Below are 20,884 nucleotides of genomic sequence, written 5' to 3' on the forward strand. Positions count from 1 at the left end.
AGTTTGCAACCATAGAGTCCTCCCGGAGGTTTGGAGCTAGAGTGGCCGCACACGTGGCTGAGTGGCTGTCCTGGGCTGCCACTTCCTGGGCTGTCCCGGAAGTTTTCCAGGCGGAGGCGGAAATGGGAAACTAGTTAAGGTGGAGAAAGGTCTGTTGTCGCGTGTGGAGATTGCGGTTACCTGGTGAGTCGGTGTGGAGGGAGACGGGAAGGGTCAGCGTGGGCGCCCGGCTCGTGAGTGGTGGGGACTGGAGGATTCGGGGCCACAGAGTCTGGAAGGACGCAGTGGGCAGGACCGAAGGGGCCGAGAGGGGTGGGGCCTCAGGGCCCGGGGCTTGAGGACCAGAACCCGGTGACTGGAGAGGATCCGCCCGCCCTGAACTCTCGGCCCCACAGGTCCCAGGCCTCATGGCGGTCCGAGCGTCGTTCGAGAACAACTGTGAGATCGGCTGCTTTGCCAAACTCACCAACACCTACTGCCTGGTGGCCATCGGAGGGTCAGAGAACTTTTACAGGTGCGGCGGGAGCCCCGTGGCCTGCGGGCGTTGTGTGGATGGGTGGCGGGGAGGGGCGCTGGAAGTTGGGGGCTCCGGAAGAGTGAGGGCTGAGACCCTCCTCAGCCCTGTGACCATTGTTCCTACAGCGTGTTCGAGGGCGAGCTCGCTGAGACCATCCCCGTGGTGCACGCGTCCATCGCCGGCTGTCGCATCATTGGGCGTATGTGTGTGGGTAAGCCAGGCGGAAGACATCATGAGGGAGGGAGTGGAACTTTCTCAGCACCTTTAATTATACCTCAGGAGGGACTGCGAGTGACTCAGAGATTTCCAGGCTTTCATCCATTATCTCTGGAAAATAGAGTCTGAGGCCTGGACCTAATGCAGTGTAAGTGTCAGGTAAAGGACAACCGCTGGCAAAGACTTCCGGATCATAATAATAACAGGTAACATTGAGTGCCTTTTTTTTTTTTTTTTTTTAAGCTGAGCCATCCTGCCACCGGTTGGCAGCTCAGCTCGGGCAGGGTATCCAACCGCTGTTGCTCAGAGCCCTCACTCATGAGTGAGCCCGTAACCAACTGAGCCACTCCAGGGCTGGCCCTGCATTGAGTGCTTTCACTCTTACATTTATTTCCTTTTTCACGGAGACCTTGGGAGGTAGGATTTATTGGCCTCATTTGATGAGAAAGCTGAGACTCATAGAACCCAAGTGACTCACCAAGCTTCACACCTGGTGTGAGGCAAGATTGGAACGTCATCTCTCCTTTGTCACTGACTCTGGGCAAGTTGCTACTTCTTTCTGAGTAGCCATTGCTGCCTCTAAAAATGACAGGCTAAGATTCTGGGTCATCTTGTTCAGTTATCCTTTTAAATCTTACATTCCCTTCACCATGTCTCTGAGTAGCATCCCTTTCCTACCCTCCTACCTCTCAGGGCTGATTCTAGCCATTGGTCTGTTCTTTGACCTGGATCTGTCTCCCTTCACTGCCACCCCTTATTTCTAGTTCTGCTCATTGGGGCCATATAGGAGTTTCTTCTTTTATTTATTTATTTTTATCATAATCTGGATGATGTTGGCCTCTGAGGATTTTCTTATTCAGGCAAAACATTCTTATCCCTAACCATAGGACTTAAAAGTTCTATGATTTAAGGAAGAATTTATCCTGACCTTTCCTCACCCTCTCTCGCGCTCTCTCTCTCTCTCTCTCTCTTTTTTGCTGAGCCATCCTGCCACTTGTTGGCAGCTCAGCTCAAGCTGGGACTCGAACCGGCAACCCTGTTGCTCAGAGTTTGCACTCTTGAGTGAGCTCTTAACCAGCTGAGCCACTCGGCCGGCCCTATCCTGACCTTTTGTGTGTGTGCTTTTTTTTTTTTTTTTTAATGATGATGGAAGTAACTCAGAGTTCAAAAGTTCACAGAATTGTGTCCTTGCAGAGAGAGGCAGAGGTTTAGTCATTGTTGTCACAATATAATTTAGTTTGTTCATTCTTGTTGCTATGTAGTACATTTTATGTATGAGGTGTGATCAAACAATATGGTGAATGTTTAAATTAAAAAAATATATTACAGAAAAAGACATATTGACATTAATCCCCCTCAAAATACTCCCCCCTCACGTTGAACACACTTATCCCATCGTTCTTGCCACTTTCTGAAGTAGTTCTGGAAGTCCTCTTTCATGAGTATTTTTAGTTGCACTGTTGTGGCTGCCTCAGTGCCCTGAATCGATTCAAAATGTTTATCTTTCATGGTCATGTTGACTTTGGGGAAGAGCCAGAAGTTGTACGGTGCCAGATCTGGTGAAAAAGGTGGATAGGACACATCATAATGATTTTATTTGACAGAAATTGCAGTACCAAAAGTGATGTGTGACATGGAGTGTTGTCATGATGGAGGATGAAACCATTTGCCCATTTCTCAGGCCGTTTTCTATGCACATCATTTCTTAACCGTTCAAATAAGCCCTTATAACATTCAGAGTTCACCATAGTATTCCTGGGTATAAACTCAGCTCGCACAATTCCATCAAGGCCCCAAAACACAATAAATTGAAGATCCCTGCCTTTCTGTTGGATGGCACTTGGCAGCAGTATTCACGTATTTTTTTTTAAATCACACTGCATATGTGAATATTCAATGTAGTAGATGATGCCAGATAATTATCTGAAGTGGTTGACCAATTTACACTCCTATTGTTTGTTCCACGTATTTTTACCACCTTGGTATTGACTTTTTTTTTAAATTTTAGCCATTTTGGTAGGTAACAAAATATACAACTAATGCCAAGAGCCCTTCCTGTTAGGTCTGGTCCCCCGGGTTGATGATGGCAAATTGGGTAGGGTGTGTTGGGACAGACTCCTGGGCCATCTCTGTCTGGTCTGCCCAGTGGGGCTCCCAGTCCCACCTGGGTGTTGTATGGATCAGTAGATTGGAGGGCTGGAGTCTGGGCCTAAAGCTTTTCTGGGGAAGCTGATTGGGCTGGATTGTCTCCTCAGCCCCTAGGGTTCAGCAGGCTTTTTGTGTATTCATGGTGCTTCCTTGCCCCACCCCTTATTGGGTTTTTCCAGGAAACAGGCATGGCCTCCTGGTGCCCAACAACACCACCGACCAGGAGCTGCAACACATTCGCAACAGCCTCCCAGACTCAGTGCAGATACGTCGGGTGGAGGAGCGGCTCTCAGCCCTGGGCAATGTCACCACCTGCAATGACTACGTGGCCTTGGTCCACCCAGACCTGGACAGGGTAAGGCAGTCTAGCTTGGCCCAGGAGTCACAGGACTAGCCAGTGGTTAGCCACAGTTCTTGCCTATCAGGCAGGACTTAGGGGTATGGTATCTCTTGTGGTTTCTCTTTATACCTGGGTGCTCACATTTCAAGCCCTTATTGGAATAGTGATAATCGAGGCTTTCCATGGTGTGGTCAGTGTCAGAAAGAAGCTGGGGAGGGTACTAATCCTTAAGAAATAGGGAGACTGACCCATGTGCTCCTACATCCGGGGCCAGGAAAGATAAGACAGTTGAACTCTTGAGTATGAGTTAGAGGGAAGAGGGTGGCATGGAGACCAGCTCCTGGATGTTCAGGGCATGAATGGGTATTAGGGACTCCATAGCTGGCCTAGATTTTGCTCCAAGCTGTATCCTCTCCTTTTTCTGGGTGAAGCTTCCATATGAAACTACATAGCAGAGGAATGAGGGGCTTAGGGCTTCAAGCCCTGGGTGGCTCTGGGCATAGAGGCCCCAAGGTTCTTTGACCTGCAAGCTCTGGGCCCTAAGCACAGTATTTTTGACTGATAGGAAACAGAAGAAATCCTGGCTGATGTGCTCAAAGTTGAAGTCTTCAGACAGACAGTTGCTGAGCAGGTGCTAGTAGGAAGCTATTGTGTCTTCAGCAATCAGGGAGGGCTGGTACATCCGAAGACTTCAATTGAAGACCAGGATGAGCTGTCGTCTCTCCTTCAGGTTCCCCTTGTGGTAAGCATTATTGTTCTCTGACCTCTGTCTCCTGCTGAAGCAGATCCCTTTGCCCAGTATTTGGGAATCTGGGTTATTACCCATCAGAGTCTGGGGTTCGGGTTGCAGGACAGGGAGCAGGATTTGGGGAGAGTCCTTATCAGGGAAGGTACAGACTTTGGTTGTTGATGCCATGATCCACATTGAGCCATCACTTGGTAGGCAGGCACTGTGAACCGAGGTAGCGAAGTGATCGGCGCTGGGATGGTGGTGAACGACTGGTGTGCCTTCTGTGGCCTGGACACAACCAGCACAGAGCTGTCGGTGATGGAGAGTGTCTTCAAGCTGAACGAAGCCCAGCCTAGCACCATTGCTACCAGCATGCGGGATTCCCTCGTTGACAGGTATTTGGTCCTCTCTTCTGCCTTTTGAGGGGAGGGGAAGGAGATGCCACCTTCAGTGGGAGCTACGCTGTATTCATACCAGTAGGTTCTCGTGTGAGGGCACACCTGCACAGGGTACAGCCAGCAAGCACTGCCTGAGTATCTGCTCATCCCCGTCTTTGAAGACTTGGCTCAGTGTGTCTCTGGGCAAAGCTTCCCTCTTGGTCTTATGTTATCACTTACCACTCTATTTTGTAGTTTGTATCTGCCTGTGTGTCAGGTCCCCAGCCAGCAGACTGAGACAGAAAAGAGCTGTTCACTGAGGGAAGGAGGGGAAGCTGCTCTTAGGAACTGAGGAGACCACGGGGCCTAAGGGACTCAGGTGGTGGGGATGGCATGAAAATTACAATCATCTGGATTTTTTTTTTTTAAGTGGGTTCTTAGGTCCTAAGCCTGGAGATTCTGGGGTGTGAGGCTGTAGAATCTCTTCTTCCTTCGGAAGAGCAGCAGGTGCTGGATATTCAGCTGTCCCCTCTTTCATCCCCCCATCGAGGATCCTTCTCAAGGCATGTCACACCCAACTAGCACAGGTGTCTTTGTAAGGATAGAAACCGCAAAGTAGAGCAAGTGCCCAGTAGGAGACTTGCTACTTACTGTGGGCAGAGTTTCCCCTCACTCTCTCTCCTGCATTTATTCATTTGCCTGATGTTCACTGAACCTTCCATGGGTGGTTAGTCAGGCAACTTAGTGCTACTCCTGTTTCTAAGGGGCTCCAGTGTATCAGGCAAGAGAAGTTGTAGTGGCCGCACATAACTTTTATGAAAAAATAAAAGGTGCCTTAAGTGGCTTGGGAAGCTCTGGTGAGACACTTTTTGGGATCCAGGAAGGTTTCATGGAGGACAGTTCATTTAGTCTGGGCTTCAGGGTATGGGTAGATAATTGAACATGCATAGAAAGAGTGGGGAAGCACTTCAGACACAGAGATGGAGAAGTGTGGAGGGTATGAAGGGGAAAGGTGTTATTCCTAGAGTGTTGAGGACTCTGAATGCCTATGTCAAGAAGTTTGTTTTTTTTTTCGATTACAGTTGACATTCGGGAGTACAGCATAGAGGTTACACATTTGTATAACTTATGAAGTGATCATTGATAAGTCTATTACCCACCTGACACCATACAGTTATTACAATATTGTTGACTATATTCCCTGTGCTATACTTGACATCCCTGTGACTATTTTGTAGCTGCCAGTTTGTACTTAATCCCTTCATCTTTTTCACCCAGCCCTTCAACCCTCCTCCCCCATGTCAAGAAGTTTTGATTGTAGGCCGGTGGTTTTGACCTTTGATGAGTGTCAGGATGTTTGTTGACACACATTCCTGGCATCACCCCTCAGCCAATGATTCCCTCAGTCTGGAGTGGGGCCTATCCATGTGTGGTTATTTTAATAAGCTTCCCTGTGTGATTCTGATGGGGCAGTTTGGAGACCACACTGACAAACTGCTGTCAGCACTGGAGAGCAGTTGAGAGGGTCTGAAGAGGAAAGTGGTACCAGTGTTTTTGTCATTTGTTCAACAACTTTTTTTGAGCACCTATTATGTGCCAGACAATAGTGATGTGGTGATAAATAGAATATACCCTCCCTGCCCTCTTGGAACATAGAACCTCATAAGATAGTATTTATACCATTAATCATTTAACTAAAGAACAAAACAAAAAAACCCTCTTAAGCTAAGAACAGAAATTTCTGTAACCTCATCATTGGTACTTTCTGAAAAACTATAGCAAATGTTGCATTGAGTGGTGAAACTTCAGAAGCTGCTATAAAAGTCATGCAGAATTGCCTATGGTCAGCAGCACTGGTTAGCATTCCAGTTTGATAAGATAAAGAAATACGTATTGGAAAGGAAGATACAAAACTCATTAGCTTCCTTTGGTTTTGAACCCATTGATTTTGAGGTGCCAGTGAGACCTCACAATGAAGGTGTTGGGCAGGCCATTAGAAATATATACTTCATTTTTATAATCATGCACATGATTACCACCTGCAGGAAGAATGTTCTGGTCTGAGCCTTGCCACTGGGGGATTTGTGGTCTAGGCACATGTCTTCCCTTATCTGAGCCTCCTTGTTCCCTTCTCTAATGTCTGTTGGACTGGAGCTCTGAGGCTCCGGTTTATGACCAATACGAGTTTGAATAAACTGAGTTTTGATGCACCTAATTGGGGAAGGAGTTACTTTTCATTTTTAAGCATTCAGAGTTCTAGACTGGATTGTGACTCATGGGAGCATGAAACCTGGAAGGGGATCTGAGTGTGGCTCTTCAGGCCTGAACTGGAACAAAGGGCCTGGGGTAAGGGTGGTGGCAAGCACCTGGAGAAAACAGAGGGAGAGGGCGTGGTCTGTCTGTGAAGCACTTACTGACAATGCTGCTTCCTTTTTCTCTAGCCTTACCTGAATCACTTTCCATGTTGTTACACGGGCTTCTGCCTCTGGACTTTGGCTCCCTTACCGCGCCCCACCCAAGTCTGTTCCAGATGCTGGCAGGGAGGTGGCCGTTCACCGGTATCGAGTGGCCGGATGCCCAGCCCTTCTTCACCTTTGCCCATTTTCTGAATCTAGTTACTGCAAAATCTGCCATGTCGTGGTGGTGCTATGGCCCCTGGCTGAGAGCTCCGCTGCCCTCTACTACCCAATTAAAGGCATCTGCTTCTGTCAATTCTGAATGTATTTGGCGACTTCGGCCTGAACCTAGCCCCCACCATCGTTCCAGGGGAAAGGCGGGGTAGGATGTGCGCACATACCCCAGTTCCACAATCACTCACGCCACACGGCAGTTCTCATGTTTTCTGCCCAACTTCAGTCTCATACAATTAAAAACGAGAACCTGTTTCATTTCTCCCCTGGGGTGCTGTGAGGACCCTGGGGCAGAGCCCTGTGCAAGGGCTCTGGGGCACCTGGCTACAGGGCAATCTTACACTCTCTTTTTTTTTTTTTTTTTTGTAGAGGGCAGTGTCACTGGCCCTCACATGTGGGATCTGAACCGGGGCCCTCTGGCGTCCCAAGCCAGTTCCTAACCATTCAATCTTACCCTCTTTAACCCAAGGTGGATGGAGGTTGCTGGCCTGGCTGCCAGGCGCCCTGGACAGCCTCAGACATGCCTTGGCAGGACCCTTACCTTAGGAGCGTGGGTGGGCGTTCCATTAGTCTCCGGGTTGCACACGGGGCGGGTCCCCAGGATGTTGGTGCGGGATTGGCCATTTGCTGGTGGGTGTGGTCGAGTTTGCTGGGCCCCGCCCCCGTGGCCGGAAACTCCGTTCCTGCGGCCCGAAGACGGTGTCGGCGCGCGGTGACGTCACGGCGCCAGCCCTCCAGGTGCCCCTGCGCAGGCGAGCTGAGCGTGGAGGTCTGCTCTGAAGTACTCTAGAGGCTTCAGCTGCGCGAGGTGAGGCGAGGGGCGGAGTGGGGCGGGGCAGGGGCCGGGTGGTGTGCGGCTGGCCCCACACCTCACCGGCCTGTCCTGCAGATAATGGGCGCTCAGCTGAGCGGCGGTGACGGCGCGGCGGAGCCGGCTCAGCTCCAGCCTCAGATCGCGGCGCCCGAGGGCCCTGAGCGGCCCCGGCCGGAGCCCGGTCCCTGGGGGCCACTGGACGACGTGCGCTTCCTCATCGCCTGCACGTCTTGGTACTGACTGCGCCCTCCGAGTCACCGCTCACCTCCTGTTGTTCTCTCCGCCTCGCCTGGTCAGGCCGTTGTCACTGGCCCGGCCCGGTGTCTCTCTTAAACTACCCTCCTCCCACCCCCGCCCCGGCCCCCTGACTGGCGCCCGGGAGACGCTCTGAGAGTCGAGGAGGTCGTGGGGGACTGGAGGGAATTCCCGGCTGGGCTGCCGCCACATCCTCGCCACGGGGCACCGTCTCGCCTCTGTCCTCTCGCAGCACCCGGAATTTGCTCGCTTCCCAGGCTGCACCCATACCAGCTCAGACCTTCGAGTTCATCCCCTCCCTGCAACCCCTGCAGTATGGGTTCTGGGGCAGCCCTCCCTGTCACTGACTTCCAGAACCAGGCCAGGGCTCTTGGTAAGACCCCAAGGCTGCTGACCTGACCTCACCTTATCTGCCCTTTATTGCTGAGAACTGGGCTCTTTTGTTCCTGGTCATGGCACTATGTACTTGAGAGAAGACCTTGCCATAGTGACCCTTCCCGTCCTCCTCGGGAAGGTTGCTCTGCCAGCCTGGATCCCAGGGAGGCATTATGAGGCTGTATTCCTGGGACCCAGTAACACTGGGCCTCTTGGGCCAGCCTTTTGGAGAGGGGGGATATTTGATTGCTGGGCCGGCAGATGAGATGTATGGGGCAACTCCTAGGCATCCCAAAGCACCCTATTTCCCTTCCCCCGGAAGCTTCTTAGGCCACTCTCAGATCCTGATCTTTGTTCCCACATTCAAGTGAAATGACACACTTTGTATTTTTGTTTTATTTAGAAATGATTTAAAAAACATTGTACAAAGGCTGATCAGTTTAAAATGTGACTGACACTGAAATGCTGTGATGTTCCCCAGGCCAAGGAGAAGCTGGGCTCTGAGGACCCCAGTGCTTTGCCCCTCTGTCTGCTCTGTCCTGGGGCGATGGACAAACAGATGATCTACCACAAGGCAAGAGAATCCGAGATTGGAAGCATCCAGACTGAGCCCTCTCTGGGCCTGGACTTGCATCCCTCACATCTGCAGCCTGGGTTGCCTGCCTCCATCTCCTGCTCTTTCTCAGCTGACCTTGGTAGTACCAGGAGCCAACGGGGAGCCTGGGGGGGGGGGCGCCTAGAGCTTTCAAGAAGTGGAGAGCACCAACCTGAGGAGTGGAGAGGGACCAGGAAGGGGAGAAGGGAAGCCAGGAAAAGATGGATAAAAGAGACACTTCTGATCTCATCTTGGACCCTAGAAGGGTCCACAGGTGGGGACCCAAGGCCCAACCAGCCCACTGGATGGCCTGGGCATGTAACAACCTCTCTGTGCTTCATTTGAGGGCATGGTGAGAGTTACCCTCAGCCTCCCAGGGCCTACACAAGTTTCATGTGAGTGGACAGGTGTGAGCTAATAAAGTGCTTTGCAAAGTATAAAACACTGTACAAACCTATGAATCACTAATATCTCCGCAGTTGTTCCCCACCTGCCCCAGGGAGCCCGCCCTTGGCCAAAATGAGAAAAAAAAAAACAAAAAACCAAAACAGAAGGAAAATGACAGGGAACACTGGACTCAAATAGATGCCTCTGGGACAAGAGACTTTGCTTGAGACAGCTCCCAGGACAGCAGGAGTCCCTGTCTGCTACAGGATAAGCTGGCCCAAAGCCCACAGGCCATGGGATGGGGGCAAGGCCCATGCAGGCTCAGGGCCAGGGTGGCATCTGAGGCCCTGCCAGCACCCTGAAGACTGACACCACCTGTTAGATTTGGCCAGAGAGCCAACAGGCATCAATGAACCCACTGGTCTTGCCTAGGGCTTCTCAGTGACAACAGGGCTGCCTCCAGGGTTGGAGTAAGACAAGCTGAGCCCTAGGAATCCCTGCCAGAGACAGTGATGGGTGGGCCCATAGGCTTGAGGCTGCTACCAGTTGGGGGTGCCCTTTTCCAAAGAGCAATGCAGGAAGATGGGCCCTGGGAGCTGGTTTAGCAAGGGCCAAGCTCGTGATATGAACACTGCTTCCAGGTTGAAATCGAGTCAGCCTCAGGGTAGCTCTGGGTGTGGGCTCTGGGCACTTTAGAAGGCTGCCCTGAGCCCCTTATCCCAAGGCCATGAGAATGATGGCTTGGAGCCATTTCTGCCTCCCCTAACTAATTAGGCTGAGCCCCCAGACCACAAGCTACAGGCTGGAGACCGGGGGCATGAGGAGAGACGGGAGTGGAGGACGGTCACAAACTCAAATCAGCCTCCAGAAATGGGGTCAGCTCCTGCCCCAGCCCTTTAGCCTCATGAACAGGGCCCAGCTCCCAGGCTGTCTAGGTGTTAGAGGGGCCTTAGCAGCACCTTGGGCCTTACTGCCTGGGGGAGGGCTTGTCACACTGGCTTCATCACCAAGACAGTCACCTCTATCTAATTCACCTAAAGCCTCAAGCAGCCTTTGCAGAATGGGACTTTAAACAGTAGTGACAGAACATTTAAATATTCAAGATGTGACAGCTGGATTCTTGTCAGACCCAGCTGGGCCACAGCCCTGCCTGCAGCATGTGACCCTAAATCATGGGTCTCAGAGGAGACCCTGGTGTGTGGAGCAGGTTTCCTGAGGAATCTGCTGCATACCAGCAGGGGAAACCCAGGCTTGTTGCCTACCATGTCTGCAGCAGGGGTCCTGTAGCCTTGGAAAACAGTGGGGTGGGGGTGGGGGGGGGACATCTGACCAGCAGGTGTTGGCAGAGGGGGACCAGGACTGGTGGCTTCTCTCAGATGGGGCTGAGAGCGCTAGTGCTGGCTTCCCACAGAAGGTGCTGGGTCCAGCCAGGAACAGAGCTGTGGTGCCTCATGGGCACCACAGGATGCAGTGACCACAGGGCCTCCTGGTGTGAGGCCTGGCCTATTCCCTTGAGTAGGGAGCAGTTAGTCCAGGACAGAAGGCTGGCGGCTGGGTGCCAGACACCCATCCTGGGGCACAGCCGCCATCACTCCCTGCCCCATGCTCAGCCTAGGCCAATGCACCCACCACTTCAACTACATGACCCCTAGCCTAGGGCCCTGCTGGCTCCGGTGGGCAGTGGCCAGAGCTGCCCCTCAGACCTTGGTGAGGAAGGGCCTGGCTGGCCAGACTGAGTGGACAGAGGGCTCTGGGCTGCTCACACCCACTCCTGGACTGGCCGCTTATAGTAAGTGACAGGCTGAGGGCCTGCCTTGTTCTTGAACTGGAAGATGGTGTAGACCAGCACCAGGATGCAGAGGGACAGGATGCAGGGGATGACCACGGCCACTGCATTCACAGAGCCTGGCATGTCATTGATGGTCACCATGATGTCCACGTCGTCTTGGGGCAGCCGCCGCTCCTTGCGCCGCTCCACCTCCTTCTGGTTGCAGCCCATCCAGTCACGCAGGATGTTGCGTGGGTAGCCAGGCTCCACGCTCAGTTTCTGGTTGTCAAACTTCCAGTAGTCCCGGCCCTTGTAGAAGTAGGTGTAATCTGCAGAAACATGGCCCAGCATCACCACTCCCAGACACTTCTCTGCACCTGCTCTCGGCCAGTGTGGGAGGGTGGCAGTGTGGACGAGGGGCACCTCTCCACCCTGGAGGAGCCCCAGAGGAGCTCTGCAGGAGGGGTGGACATATGAGGTGCTGGGAGCAGTGCTTTGGAATGCTTGGAAGTGGGGGGAGTGCAGTGATGGGCACATCTTGTAAATAGTGTGGCTGGGTCATGGAGGATGACCTGCGTAGCTGCAGAGAGGGGCACCCAGGACCTGGAACAGCCCACCCCATATTCTCAAAGGCTCTGCAGAGCCACTGAGGGGCTTTAAGTAGAATTAGTAATTTGTGCCTCCCAGATGGAACCCTTCTCAGCCTGGGGCCACAGCTCTGTCACACTTCCCATAGGCAACCCCATGTGGGTCATATCAAGTCCCCACCTTAGGGCTTGGACAGCACCATCTCCATAGCTCTAGGGCCTCAGTCCATCTCCTGTCTGAGCCAAGGGAGACAAGGAGTAAGATTTCTCCTGTTGATACCACCCCTTCACAATTAGGGATTTTTTTGGTTTGGCACACATCACTTCACAACACAGATTGCAGGGTCTCTGCAATCTGGAAGGAAAAAAGGCAGCAGGGGCTGGGGAGCCACCCCAAGGCTCCCAGCAACAGCCTTAGCAGCCAGCCAGTCCACAGACACAAAATAATGTGTTCAGACTCTCTTATTGGCTGTCTCTCCACCCTGGCTGGGACTTTCATTGGCCAAAGTCTTTGATGTCATCTGTCTCTGAGGCTCTCCAGAAAGGGAGACCACGTGTGTAAAGCATTAGGTACACAGGAGAGCCACCAAATAGCAGCTCTGTCCCTGTGGCCGTTGGCTTTCTTACCAGTGACGTCTCCTCTGAGAGTCCTTCCCAACGACCTTTAACGTGGCACCCTCTGCCTAGTTGCTCTCTCACAGTATTTCTTTTCCTTATAGCATTTGTTGCCACTTTATTTTTCTGCCTCTAGCCTGGGAAAGGGATGCATTGGCAGTCTTGTTCCCTGCTCCATCCCCTGCCCTCCAACACAACCTGGCTCTAAGTAATTATTGTGGAGTGAGTGAATGACTCCTGTGATTCCATATAAACTAAAACACACACATGATGATGATGACGGTGATGGCAGCTAAAACTTACATGGCATGGGCCTAAGTGCTAGGCATTGGTCTAAGTGCTGCATGTAATTTATGTTATTTAATTCTCACAAAACCCTACAAGGTAGGTACCATTATTCCCACCTTGTAGATGAAGAAAATGAGAAAACTTACGTGATTTGCCCAAGCTCATAGTAAGTGGTGGAGGTGGAATGTGAAACCAGCCAGGCTGGCTCCAGAGCCTGTGCTTTTGACCAGATCAGCGGAGATGCATTGAACAAACATTCATGGATACCCACTGTACCCCTGGCAAGACCCCGCCCCTCCTCTTGAGGAACTCCTAGTTTGGCCTTCAGAAGGAGCTTAGTAAACAAAAATGGCTTCTCTCTCCATCTTCCTGCCCTCGAGCCCTGTGAAAGAACACCTTAGAACCACCATATCCGTCATTGCTTTTTCAGATCTGATAACTCCCTCGAGTACATCTGAGGACCACTGTTTGAGGAATGCTGTCTGAAGGAATCAAGTCAGTCTATGAAAACATCGCTCAATCGTGAATCATTCCTGCAGATGAGAAATTGTGACTTGGTAGCTGGTAAGAGAGAATTTACTGTGTGAACATAGGTGGCTATGAGGCAGTTGTCTTTGCCACTAGGCAGTGTTTCTCAAACCTGAATACTCTGAGAGTGTGGCTGTGGGCCCTACTGAGACCCACATACAAGCAGAACCCACCCCCCCACCCCCCCATGGCCAGGCCCTTACGTACATCCTTCCTTGCTGATGAAGGCCCCTTGGGGAGCCTGCGGGATGCCTTTCCACACGGTGATGGGCTTGGGGTAGCCGGGGTCTGTGGCCCGTCGCTCCTCGCTGTAGCGCCAGTATCGCTCGCCTTTGAAAAAATAGGTCTTGCCCACAGGTTCCCAGCGCAGAGCCGTGTCGATGCCTTCTCGGGGCAGACAGCTGCCCAGCTCCCCCAGACTGTGGGGGTACCCAGGCTCCACTGTCACCTCCTTAAACACCCAATACTTGTCACCTGTGGCCAAGAGGAGCCCAGGATCAGCCTTCCCCAGTCACTCAGTGCCAGGGGTTGTGGCTAGTGCCACTTGCCCACCTTCTGCTGGGACTGACGTCATTCATAGAGCCCGCGTGTCAGGCGGAGACAGCCAGAGGCCTGCTTGACCCTCCCAGGCAGAGCTCAGTGGGGCAAGAAGCCAGAAGCCAGCCACGGATCCTGGGCAACTCACCCCTTACTGCCTTGGCTCTGTGCCCCATTTCTTTTCCTTTCATGTGACTTGCTCCTTTCTCCTCTCTGGGTGACCTCAGCCACTCATACGCGCTAGTACTCCTCCCACCTCACACCAGTGACACCCAACTCTGAGGCGGTAGCCCACAGCCACTCTCCCAGGGGACCCCGATGGCCCATCAGCCTCTGGGCATTTCCAAGTCTGCTTCCTGGAGTTCCTTATCTCCACCACAGGGGGCTCCCTCCCTCATCATCTTTGCCTCCTAGGGTCCCCAACAAGAAGTCCCAGCATCACCTTTGACTGCTCTTGCCTTTTGTTCTCAATGCCCAGCCTCTCCTGAGGCCTTGTTAATCCTCTAGCTGTCTCTAGCCTGCCTGCCCCTCCCTGCTATGGGCCTTACAGACATTGCTGTCTTCAGCCATCTCAGAAATGGCCTCCTCACCTCTGCCCCATTGCTGCCTGCTCTTTGCTGCTCAGAAACATTCAGTGAATTTCCAGCATTGCCTTAATGTATCAATACCACATTCTGGCCTGGCAACCAAGACTCCTCAGGCCCCTCCCCCAAACTTCCTTTCCAGGCCGCTTCTCACAGCTCTCCCATGTAGGAGGGCTCCCTGGCTGCCCAGGGCTGCCTTCTAAAGCCGTTTGAACACACGTGCACGTCCCCACACTACTCCTTGGCCATGCTGTTCTTTCCCCTTGGAACGCTTGCCTCACTTCTCACTGTCAGAATCTTACCCTCCTGGGGCCTGGCCAAAGTCAAAATAATTGAAGTGAAACCGCTTAGCACAGAGTGGGCACAGGGTGGGAATGCTGTACATGTTAGCTCCCTCTCATTCCCTGGCTTCTCTAGCGTTCGGGCTGTGTGACCTCCTCCTTCCCGCCTCTTACGGAACTGACAGGGTGGCCCTCCATAGAACACCGATGGTCTTCAATTGCCTGTACCACCCCCTGCTTCAGGTGGGTGAGGCTCCTCACCAACTTTGGCTCATACAGACCCTCAACAATTACTCCCTGACTTGATTTCTGCAGCTTGTGCATTGCCTGCCTGCAGGGATACGTCCTGTCCGATGTCAGTTTGTCAGTCTCTGTTGGGGCTAGAAGAATCCTTAACTGGCATCTGCTGCCCACCTCACCTCTGCCAGTTTACAGATGGAAAAAGGGGGTCCCGAAGGCAGGGAACCATCCTAGGTCCCTCAGCACAGGCCACATTACCTTTGAAGAAGACAAATCGTCCATCAGCCCTTTCGTAGGCTGCATCGATGCGGGCAGGCAGCCCCTTCCAGAACTGCTCGATCTGCATGGGGTAGCCCTCCTGCACCCGGTTATTGCGCAGGCGCCAGAACCAGCGATCCTGGGAGTTAAGGAGGGGAGAGAAAGAGGCATAGCCTCTGAACCCAGTGATCTCAGCCCAACAACCCAACACCTTTCCCTGGGCCCAGCCTTGCAACCCTCCACGAAGTCTGTCCCTTAACTGCTTTTTACTTTCAAAGCCCTGTGAGGAAGACAGGGTGCTCATTAACTCTTTCTGGAAGCCTCTCGATGGTTCTTGCTGCCGGAGGGGCCATGACAGACAGCAGACAGGCCTGGTGGAGGGAGGAGGTGTGGAGGAGCTGGAAGGGATGATGCTGGGGCCTGGAGAGGCCACATGAGGGTAACGGAGAGTCACTGATGTCTGCAGGGCCACTCCCCAGGCTGGTGGGAAGCTCAGGGGGTCACTGAGCCTGGGCAAAGTGCCCTCCTCATACATGGCTGGCTCCATTCAGCAGGGCGAGGACCACGGGAAGCAAACCGTGAGAATTGCCCCAAGACCTGGGTGTGAATTCAGGTTCCTCCACTTACAGCTGCATGACCTTAGGCACAGTACTTACAGAGCCTCACCTGCAAATGAGGGTAAAATGGGGGACAGATGCGAGATTATAGGCGAAGTATCTAGAACAGTACAGGGCCCATAATCGATGTTGAAGCAACGGCAGATCGGTAGGCTAAGAGTGGGATAAAAGCCCTCTCTTCTAACTGGTGGCTAGTCACACTGCAGCCCTTGGTTGCTAGGCGCCCTGGGCAAGGCCCATAATCTCCCAGGACCTCAGTTTTCTTATGTGTAATGGGGATGATAGCACCCAGACTTGCCTAGGATCCATTCAGTTGGAGGATCCAAGACTGCAGAAGAATGAATGCAATTTGTAAAAGGTGGTATACAAAAGCTAGAAAAGGCTTTTTAAAGGTGTTTCACAAAGGACTTTCACATCCACTCTTTTAAACCTTATTTTGACTTTCACAAACCTTGTTAAGTAGATCTGAGATATACAGAGTCTTAAGGGAAGCCACACAACTTTCTTAGAAGTACTTGGTGAGAGGCAGGACTGGGCTGACCCAAGGTGCCTGATTGTTGCTTAGTGCGCAGAGCTTGCTGGGAAAAACTCCACGAGGGAAATGAGGCAGCCCCTGCAACCGCCCAGTATGACAAAGACATGTTGCCCAGATCCCCTTCGGTGGAGGGCTTATTGCCTCCGAGGCTGGGAGTGTGGTCAGCAGGCAGTTGGCAACTGTTAGCCTCTTGGGATGGCCTCGGCTTTGGAGAGCTTCCCCAAGGTCATGCCCTTCCTTATCCAGTGACTCAGTGAGGCAGGGAAAAGTTCCAGCCATTTGGGGCGCAATGTGGGGTAATTCTGACTGGCCAACCTAGCTCCGGAGCCCCTTGTGGGGGTTGCTGAGTCTGCAATGGGCCGACTTGCTGCTTATCTTCTCCTTCTGCCCAATCCTGCTTCCTTCCCACAGATGCTGATCCCAAAGGTATTCCCTCATGAAAATCCTGCATTCCAAACCCCGTTTCAGAGTCTGCTTCCCTCAGAACCCAACCTGCAACACACTAAGCAGGCTGCACCCCTGTCAGCCCATGGCCAATGTGACAGGACCAGGACAGGTGACAAGATGTAGCCTGGCCAGCTTTCTATCAGTACCAGCCTCTCAGCTCTGGCAGGATCTGGAGACAGATGCAGCCACCACCGCAGCAGCCCCTACTCCAAGCTGCCATCTTCATAGCCACTCACTCACTTGATCTTCATCTACCCTTTATTAGAGGAATGCCTCCCCTAGTTTTCGTGAGGTCCGGAGAGGGGAGGTGACTTGCTCAAAGTCAGACCAGAAGCCTGTCTCCAGCACGTTTCTCTAGTGTTAACCCCTGGGAATGTACAGAGTCATCAATGTTCCGCCCTCCCTCTTGATTCACCTAGCAGCACCAGGAAGAGACCCTGTGTCCTGGCCGCTGGGCCAGTTCCTGTTCAGGCCCCATAGCAGGGCCTAATCTCACAGCAACAGCCTTCTCCAGCTCCACGGTGGGGGAAGGAGTGGGCGGGGACCTCTGGATGGTACCAGTTGACTGGCCCTACCTTAAACACAAACATCTCGCCCCGGAAGAGGGCCACTGTGTTGAAGTTGCCATCACAGATGTTTGGTTTGGCTCCAGGTGTGGATGGCCGGTCCCCGAGGGGTGGCCGAGGGGGCCTGGGCTGGCGCTCATGCTTCCGTTCAGACGGTGAATGGATCCTGCGGACGGGGAGTGTGGGGAGGGGCCTTGTGGGCTCCAGGGGCTCGGCTGGGGGTCCTAGAGAGAAGGGTTACATCTTAGAAAGGGCCATCCATTTCCTGCCTTCCACTGCCATTTCCTCATCATCACCTGGGCAGCTCTGAGACAAGTCAATCACACTCCAGCTTCCTGTCCTCTCTCCCCATTTTGTACTTCCCCAATCTTTGAGAAAATAGATGAAAATCACCATTAAATGGGAACTTTTATCTGTCCACCCTCAAATCTAGATTGTTCTCTTTATTCTCTACTGTTGTGGGAGAACATGTCCCTTCTTAGGCTCAGTGTCCCATACTCTCTTTCTCTGCTCCCTTCCACACACATTGGCCCCACTTTCTCACTCCCCCTTCATTGTTTATCCTGCTCCAATATGACCTCTGCCCCATCACCCACTGACACGGCTCTGTCAAGTCACCATGGTGCCAAATTCAATGGCTACTTGGCTCAAATTTTGATGTGCATATGAATCAATCCAGGGATCTTGATAAAATGCAGACTATGACTCAGAGGATCTAGGTGGGGCCTGTGATTCTGCATTTCGTCAAACTCTCAGGTGATGCTGATGTTGCTGTCTGAGGCCCACAGTGTGAGTAGCAAGATCATAGAAATAGTTTCCTCAAAACACTCTTCTCTTTTCCAGAACACTGCCCTCTTGGTTTTCCTCCTACCTCACTGGCTATTCCTTCTCAGCCTCCTTTGCTGGCAGCCTCTCCTCACCCACCCTACTCTAAAGGTGGAGGTGGCCCTGAGTCCTCATCTCTGCTCTCTCTCTATTCTGGTCCCCAGGTCAGTGCCGCTCAACTTGGGCTACATAATAGGATCATGTGGGGAGCTTTTAAAACTCCTGATGCTCAGAAGGCACCCCAGACCAATTAAAACCCAATCTCTGGGATGAGGGCCAGGTATCAGGATTTTTTATTGAAATCCCAAGGTGATTCTAGTGGGCAGCCAAGTTGAGAATCTCCAGCCTAAGTGATCTGATCCAGGTTCATGGCTTTAAAGACTCTCTCTGTTAGAGCTGTCCAAATTTCTGTGATGACAGAAATGTTCTATATCTGCACTGTCCAATATAGTAGCCTCTAGCCACACGTGGCTATTGAGTACTTGAAATGAGTGACTCATTTTTTGACAGAGGAACTGAAATTTATTTAATTCTAAGTAATATACATTTAAATTTTAATAGCCACATATGGCTAGTGGCTACTATATTGGACACCAGAGATCCCAAATCAACATCACAGCCCAGATCTCTGAGCTACAGACTGGTCAGTCCTATTGCCCCACAATTACAAAAGCCAGAAACCTTGGCGTCATCCTTCTCCTCACCCCATATCTGACCTATCAGCAAATCCTGTCCATTGTATTTTCAAAATGTCTTCCAGTCCCTACCACCCCTGTCCAGTCCTCTACAGCTTTGCCTGTGGAGATCCTGTCCTCCAGGGCTCTGAGTGGGTCCACCTCCTGTGTGAGCTCTTTGGGGCCCCTAGAGGGAGCACTCCTCAGCTCCATAGCCTGGGAGCAGTGGGGGTGGGGGTGAGGGGAGTCGGGCGAGGGAGCTGTGCTATGTGGACACGCATTTGCTCAAGTAATCTGGTCTTCCCATCTCAACTCACTTGACAAGAACAAGAACTTCACATACCAGCGTGACCAGAGAACTGGGAGGGAGGCATGGGAGCAGGCTTCTCATGTCTTATCAAGACATCAGCCTAGCTACTCACTTTTTCTTGTGTAAGAAAAAAGCTCTGGCTATAATCCCCCTCACATTGTATCACCATTACTTGGGCAGATGTGTGAGTCTCCTGGCTAGAGGTGGGGCTCCTGGAGAGTGAACCACAGGAGGCTAGGGGAGGGTGTGTGGGGAGGGAGACGGGTAGAGAAGGAGTGGGTGGGCCTCTACTCACACTTGTCCCTCCCAGTAGCCACTCAGACCCCTCCCCTAGGTTTCCCAAAGGGGAGGAAGGGGTAGTGGTGGGGTGGGGGTGGGGAGGTAGCCTTGTCCCCTGTGCTTAAGTAATGCCATCAGAAGTCTCTAAAGGTTGAACAGCCGTCAGAGACACAGAAGCTATGCAGATGGATGGGGATGCTGCCCCCATCCCTGTCTCCACCCACTTCCCCATGACAGGCAGGCAGTCACAGCCCAGCCCTGTGGAAAAAATGGTGGCCCCTCTCCCCTGCCACACACCGTAGATCTTCTGGATGCCCTGGAGATCGTCCTGAGGCAGCTTGAAGTTGTGTGTCTCCATGTACTGGTAGAAGGGTGCCATGATGGCGCTGGGGTCGTTGGAGTGCTCCAGTCCCAGCGCGTGGCCCAGCTCGTGCACGGCCACCAGGAAGAGGTCATTCCCTGTGGAGAGGGGATGGGGAGGTGCCCCGGGTATCCACTTAGGTGTCAGTCAATCCATTGCATTAGCAAACACTGAGCACAGACTTTGTGCCAGGCCCTGTGTCAGACACTGGAACATACAGAGAAATTAGACACATCCCTGCCTTCCAGAACTCTCGATATCATGGGGGATAGGGAGAGAGAAACAAAATAAGTGAAACTAGTGTTCCAGGTGCTTTAGTAGATGTCTTCAGGGGTTGAGTGAGGATACTGAGCAGGGAGGAGTCTTTTAAACTTGAAGGAAGATGTTCAGGGAAAGCATCACACAGGTGAAGCTTACGTTGAATCTTGAAAGAGAATCTAGGAGAATGGCTTCGGGGGTAGGAGAGGAGGAGGGGTGGGGATGGCATTCCTGGCAGAGGGAATGCTATAAACAAGATCCAGGGACTAGCAGTTTCATTCTACTTGGCTCTGGAACAAAGCACGAGGGGAGGGCCAGAGAGATGAGGTCAGCCAGGCTGGCAAGCAGGGCTCTGTGATGCCATGCAAAGGAATTTGGATTGGCTTCTTGGCCGGTGGGGGGTTTAAGCAGGAGTGGGGGTGGTGACACAATGACATCATCTGGCTGTAGTTGGAAGAAGGATTAGAAGGTAATGAGACCAGAGGCAGGGGGACCAGTGGGGTCAGTTCAAAAGCTGGTCCAGGGGTCCAGGTGAGGGATAAAAAGGGCCTGAGCCAAGGCAGAGGTAGTGGGACAAGCAGAGGAGAATCCTGGGGGGTGGCAGGCTGACCATCAGCTTCAGGAGACCCAGGGGCAGGCAGGGCTCTGGTCTTGTGGCAGCTCCCAGTCTGGCAAGACCTCAGTCCTGAAAGAACTGAGTGATGGTCAAGATCAAGGCAGGGATTCAAATGCAAGTGAAAGCAACAAGGTCCAGGTGCTAAAAGTGGGACATGGGATCTCGAGTATGAAGCTGAGGCGGCAACATGGCATTGTGGTCATGAGCCCCGGCTCCTAAGCAGGACAGACCTCACTCATTTCCAGCTCTACCCCCACCAGTTTGGTGAACTTGGCCAGAAGGTCTAGCCCCCTGAGCCTTCATTTCCTCATTTGTAAAATGGGGAA

General features: G+C 52.4%; 2 protein-coding genes and 1 long non-coding RNA gene across 6 annotated transcripts in view; 2 read left to right on the top strand and 1 right to left on the bottom strand.

Annotated features, from left to right (window-relative positions):
* The first annotated feature begins 76 nt into the window (after nucleotides 1-76).
* EIF6 (eukaryotic translation initiation factor 6) lies at nucleotides 77-7,040 on the top strand. The gene is made up of 7 exons (XM_019655251.1): nucleotides 77-183; nucleotides 396-514; nucleotides 643-728; nucleotides 3,061-3,236; nucleotides 3,787-3,963; nucleotides 4,165-4,346; nucleotides 6,770-7,040. The coding sequence occupies exons 2-7, from the start codon at nucleotides 408-410 to the stop codon at nucleotides 6,777-6,779; spliced, it is 738 nt and encodes a 245-aa protein (XP_019510796.1). The 5' UTR covers nucleotides 77-183; nucleotides 396-407; the 3' UTR covers nucleotides 6,780-7,040.
* Nucleotides 7,041-7,656: 616 nt separating this feature from the next.
* Nucleotides 7,657-9,439, top strand: LOC109389595 (uncharacterized). The gene is made up of 2 exons (XR_002125417.1): nucleotides 7,657-7,766; nucleotides 7,848-9,439. It is a non-coding gene; the product is annotated as an uncharacterized LOC109389595 (long non-coding RNA).
* MMP24 (matrix metallopeptidase 24) overlaps nucleotides 8,781-20,884 on the bottom strand; it is a 31,771-nt gene continuing 19,667 nt past the window's right edge. For 3 of the 4 annotated variants that reach the window (XM_019655248.1, XM_019655247.1, XM_019655249.1), the window contains 5 exons: nucleotides 19,621-19,782; nucleotides 17,245-17,459; nucleotides 15,071-15,209; nucleotides 13,378-13,644; nucleotides 8,781-11,481 (listed from right to left, as the gene is read on the bottom strand). In XM_019655248.1, the coding sequence (XP_019510793.1) occupies nucleotides 11,144-11,481; nucleotides 13,378-13,644; nucleotides 15,071-15,209; nucleotides 17,245-17,459; nucleotides 19,621-19,782 (1,121 nt within the window). In that variant the 3' untranslated portion in view covers nucleotides 8,781-11,143. Of the gene's footprint in view, nucleotides 11,482-11,920; nucleotides 11,977-13,377; nucleotides 13,645-15,070; nucleotides 15,210-17,244; nucleotides 17,460-19,620; nucleotides 19,783-20,884 lie in introns of all 4 variants that reach the window. The other variant, XM_019655250.1, reaches the window with a different exon arrangement.

Source organism: Hipposideros armiger, unplaced genomic scaffold, assembly GCF_001890085.2.
Source record: "Hipposideros armiger isolate ML-2016 unplaced genomic scaffold, ASM189008v1 scaffold_238, whole genome shotgun sequence".
Classification (NCBI taxonomy): Eukaryota; Metazoa; Chordata; class Mammalia; order Chiroptera; family Hipposideridae; genus Hipposideros; species Hipposideros armiger.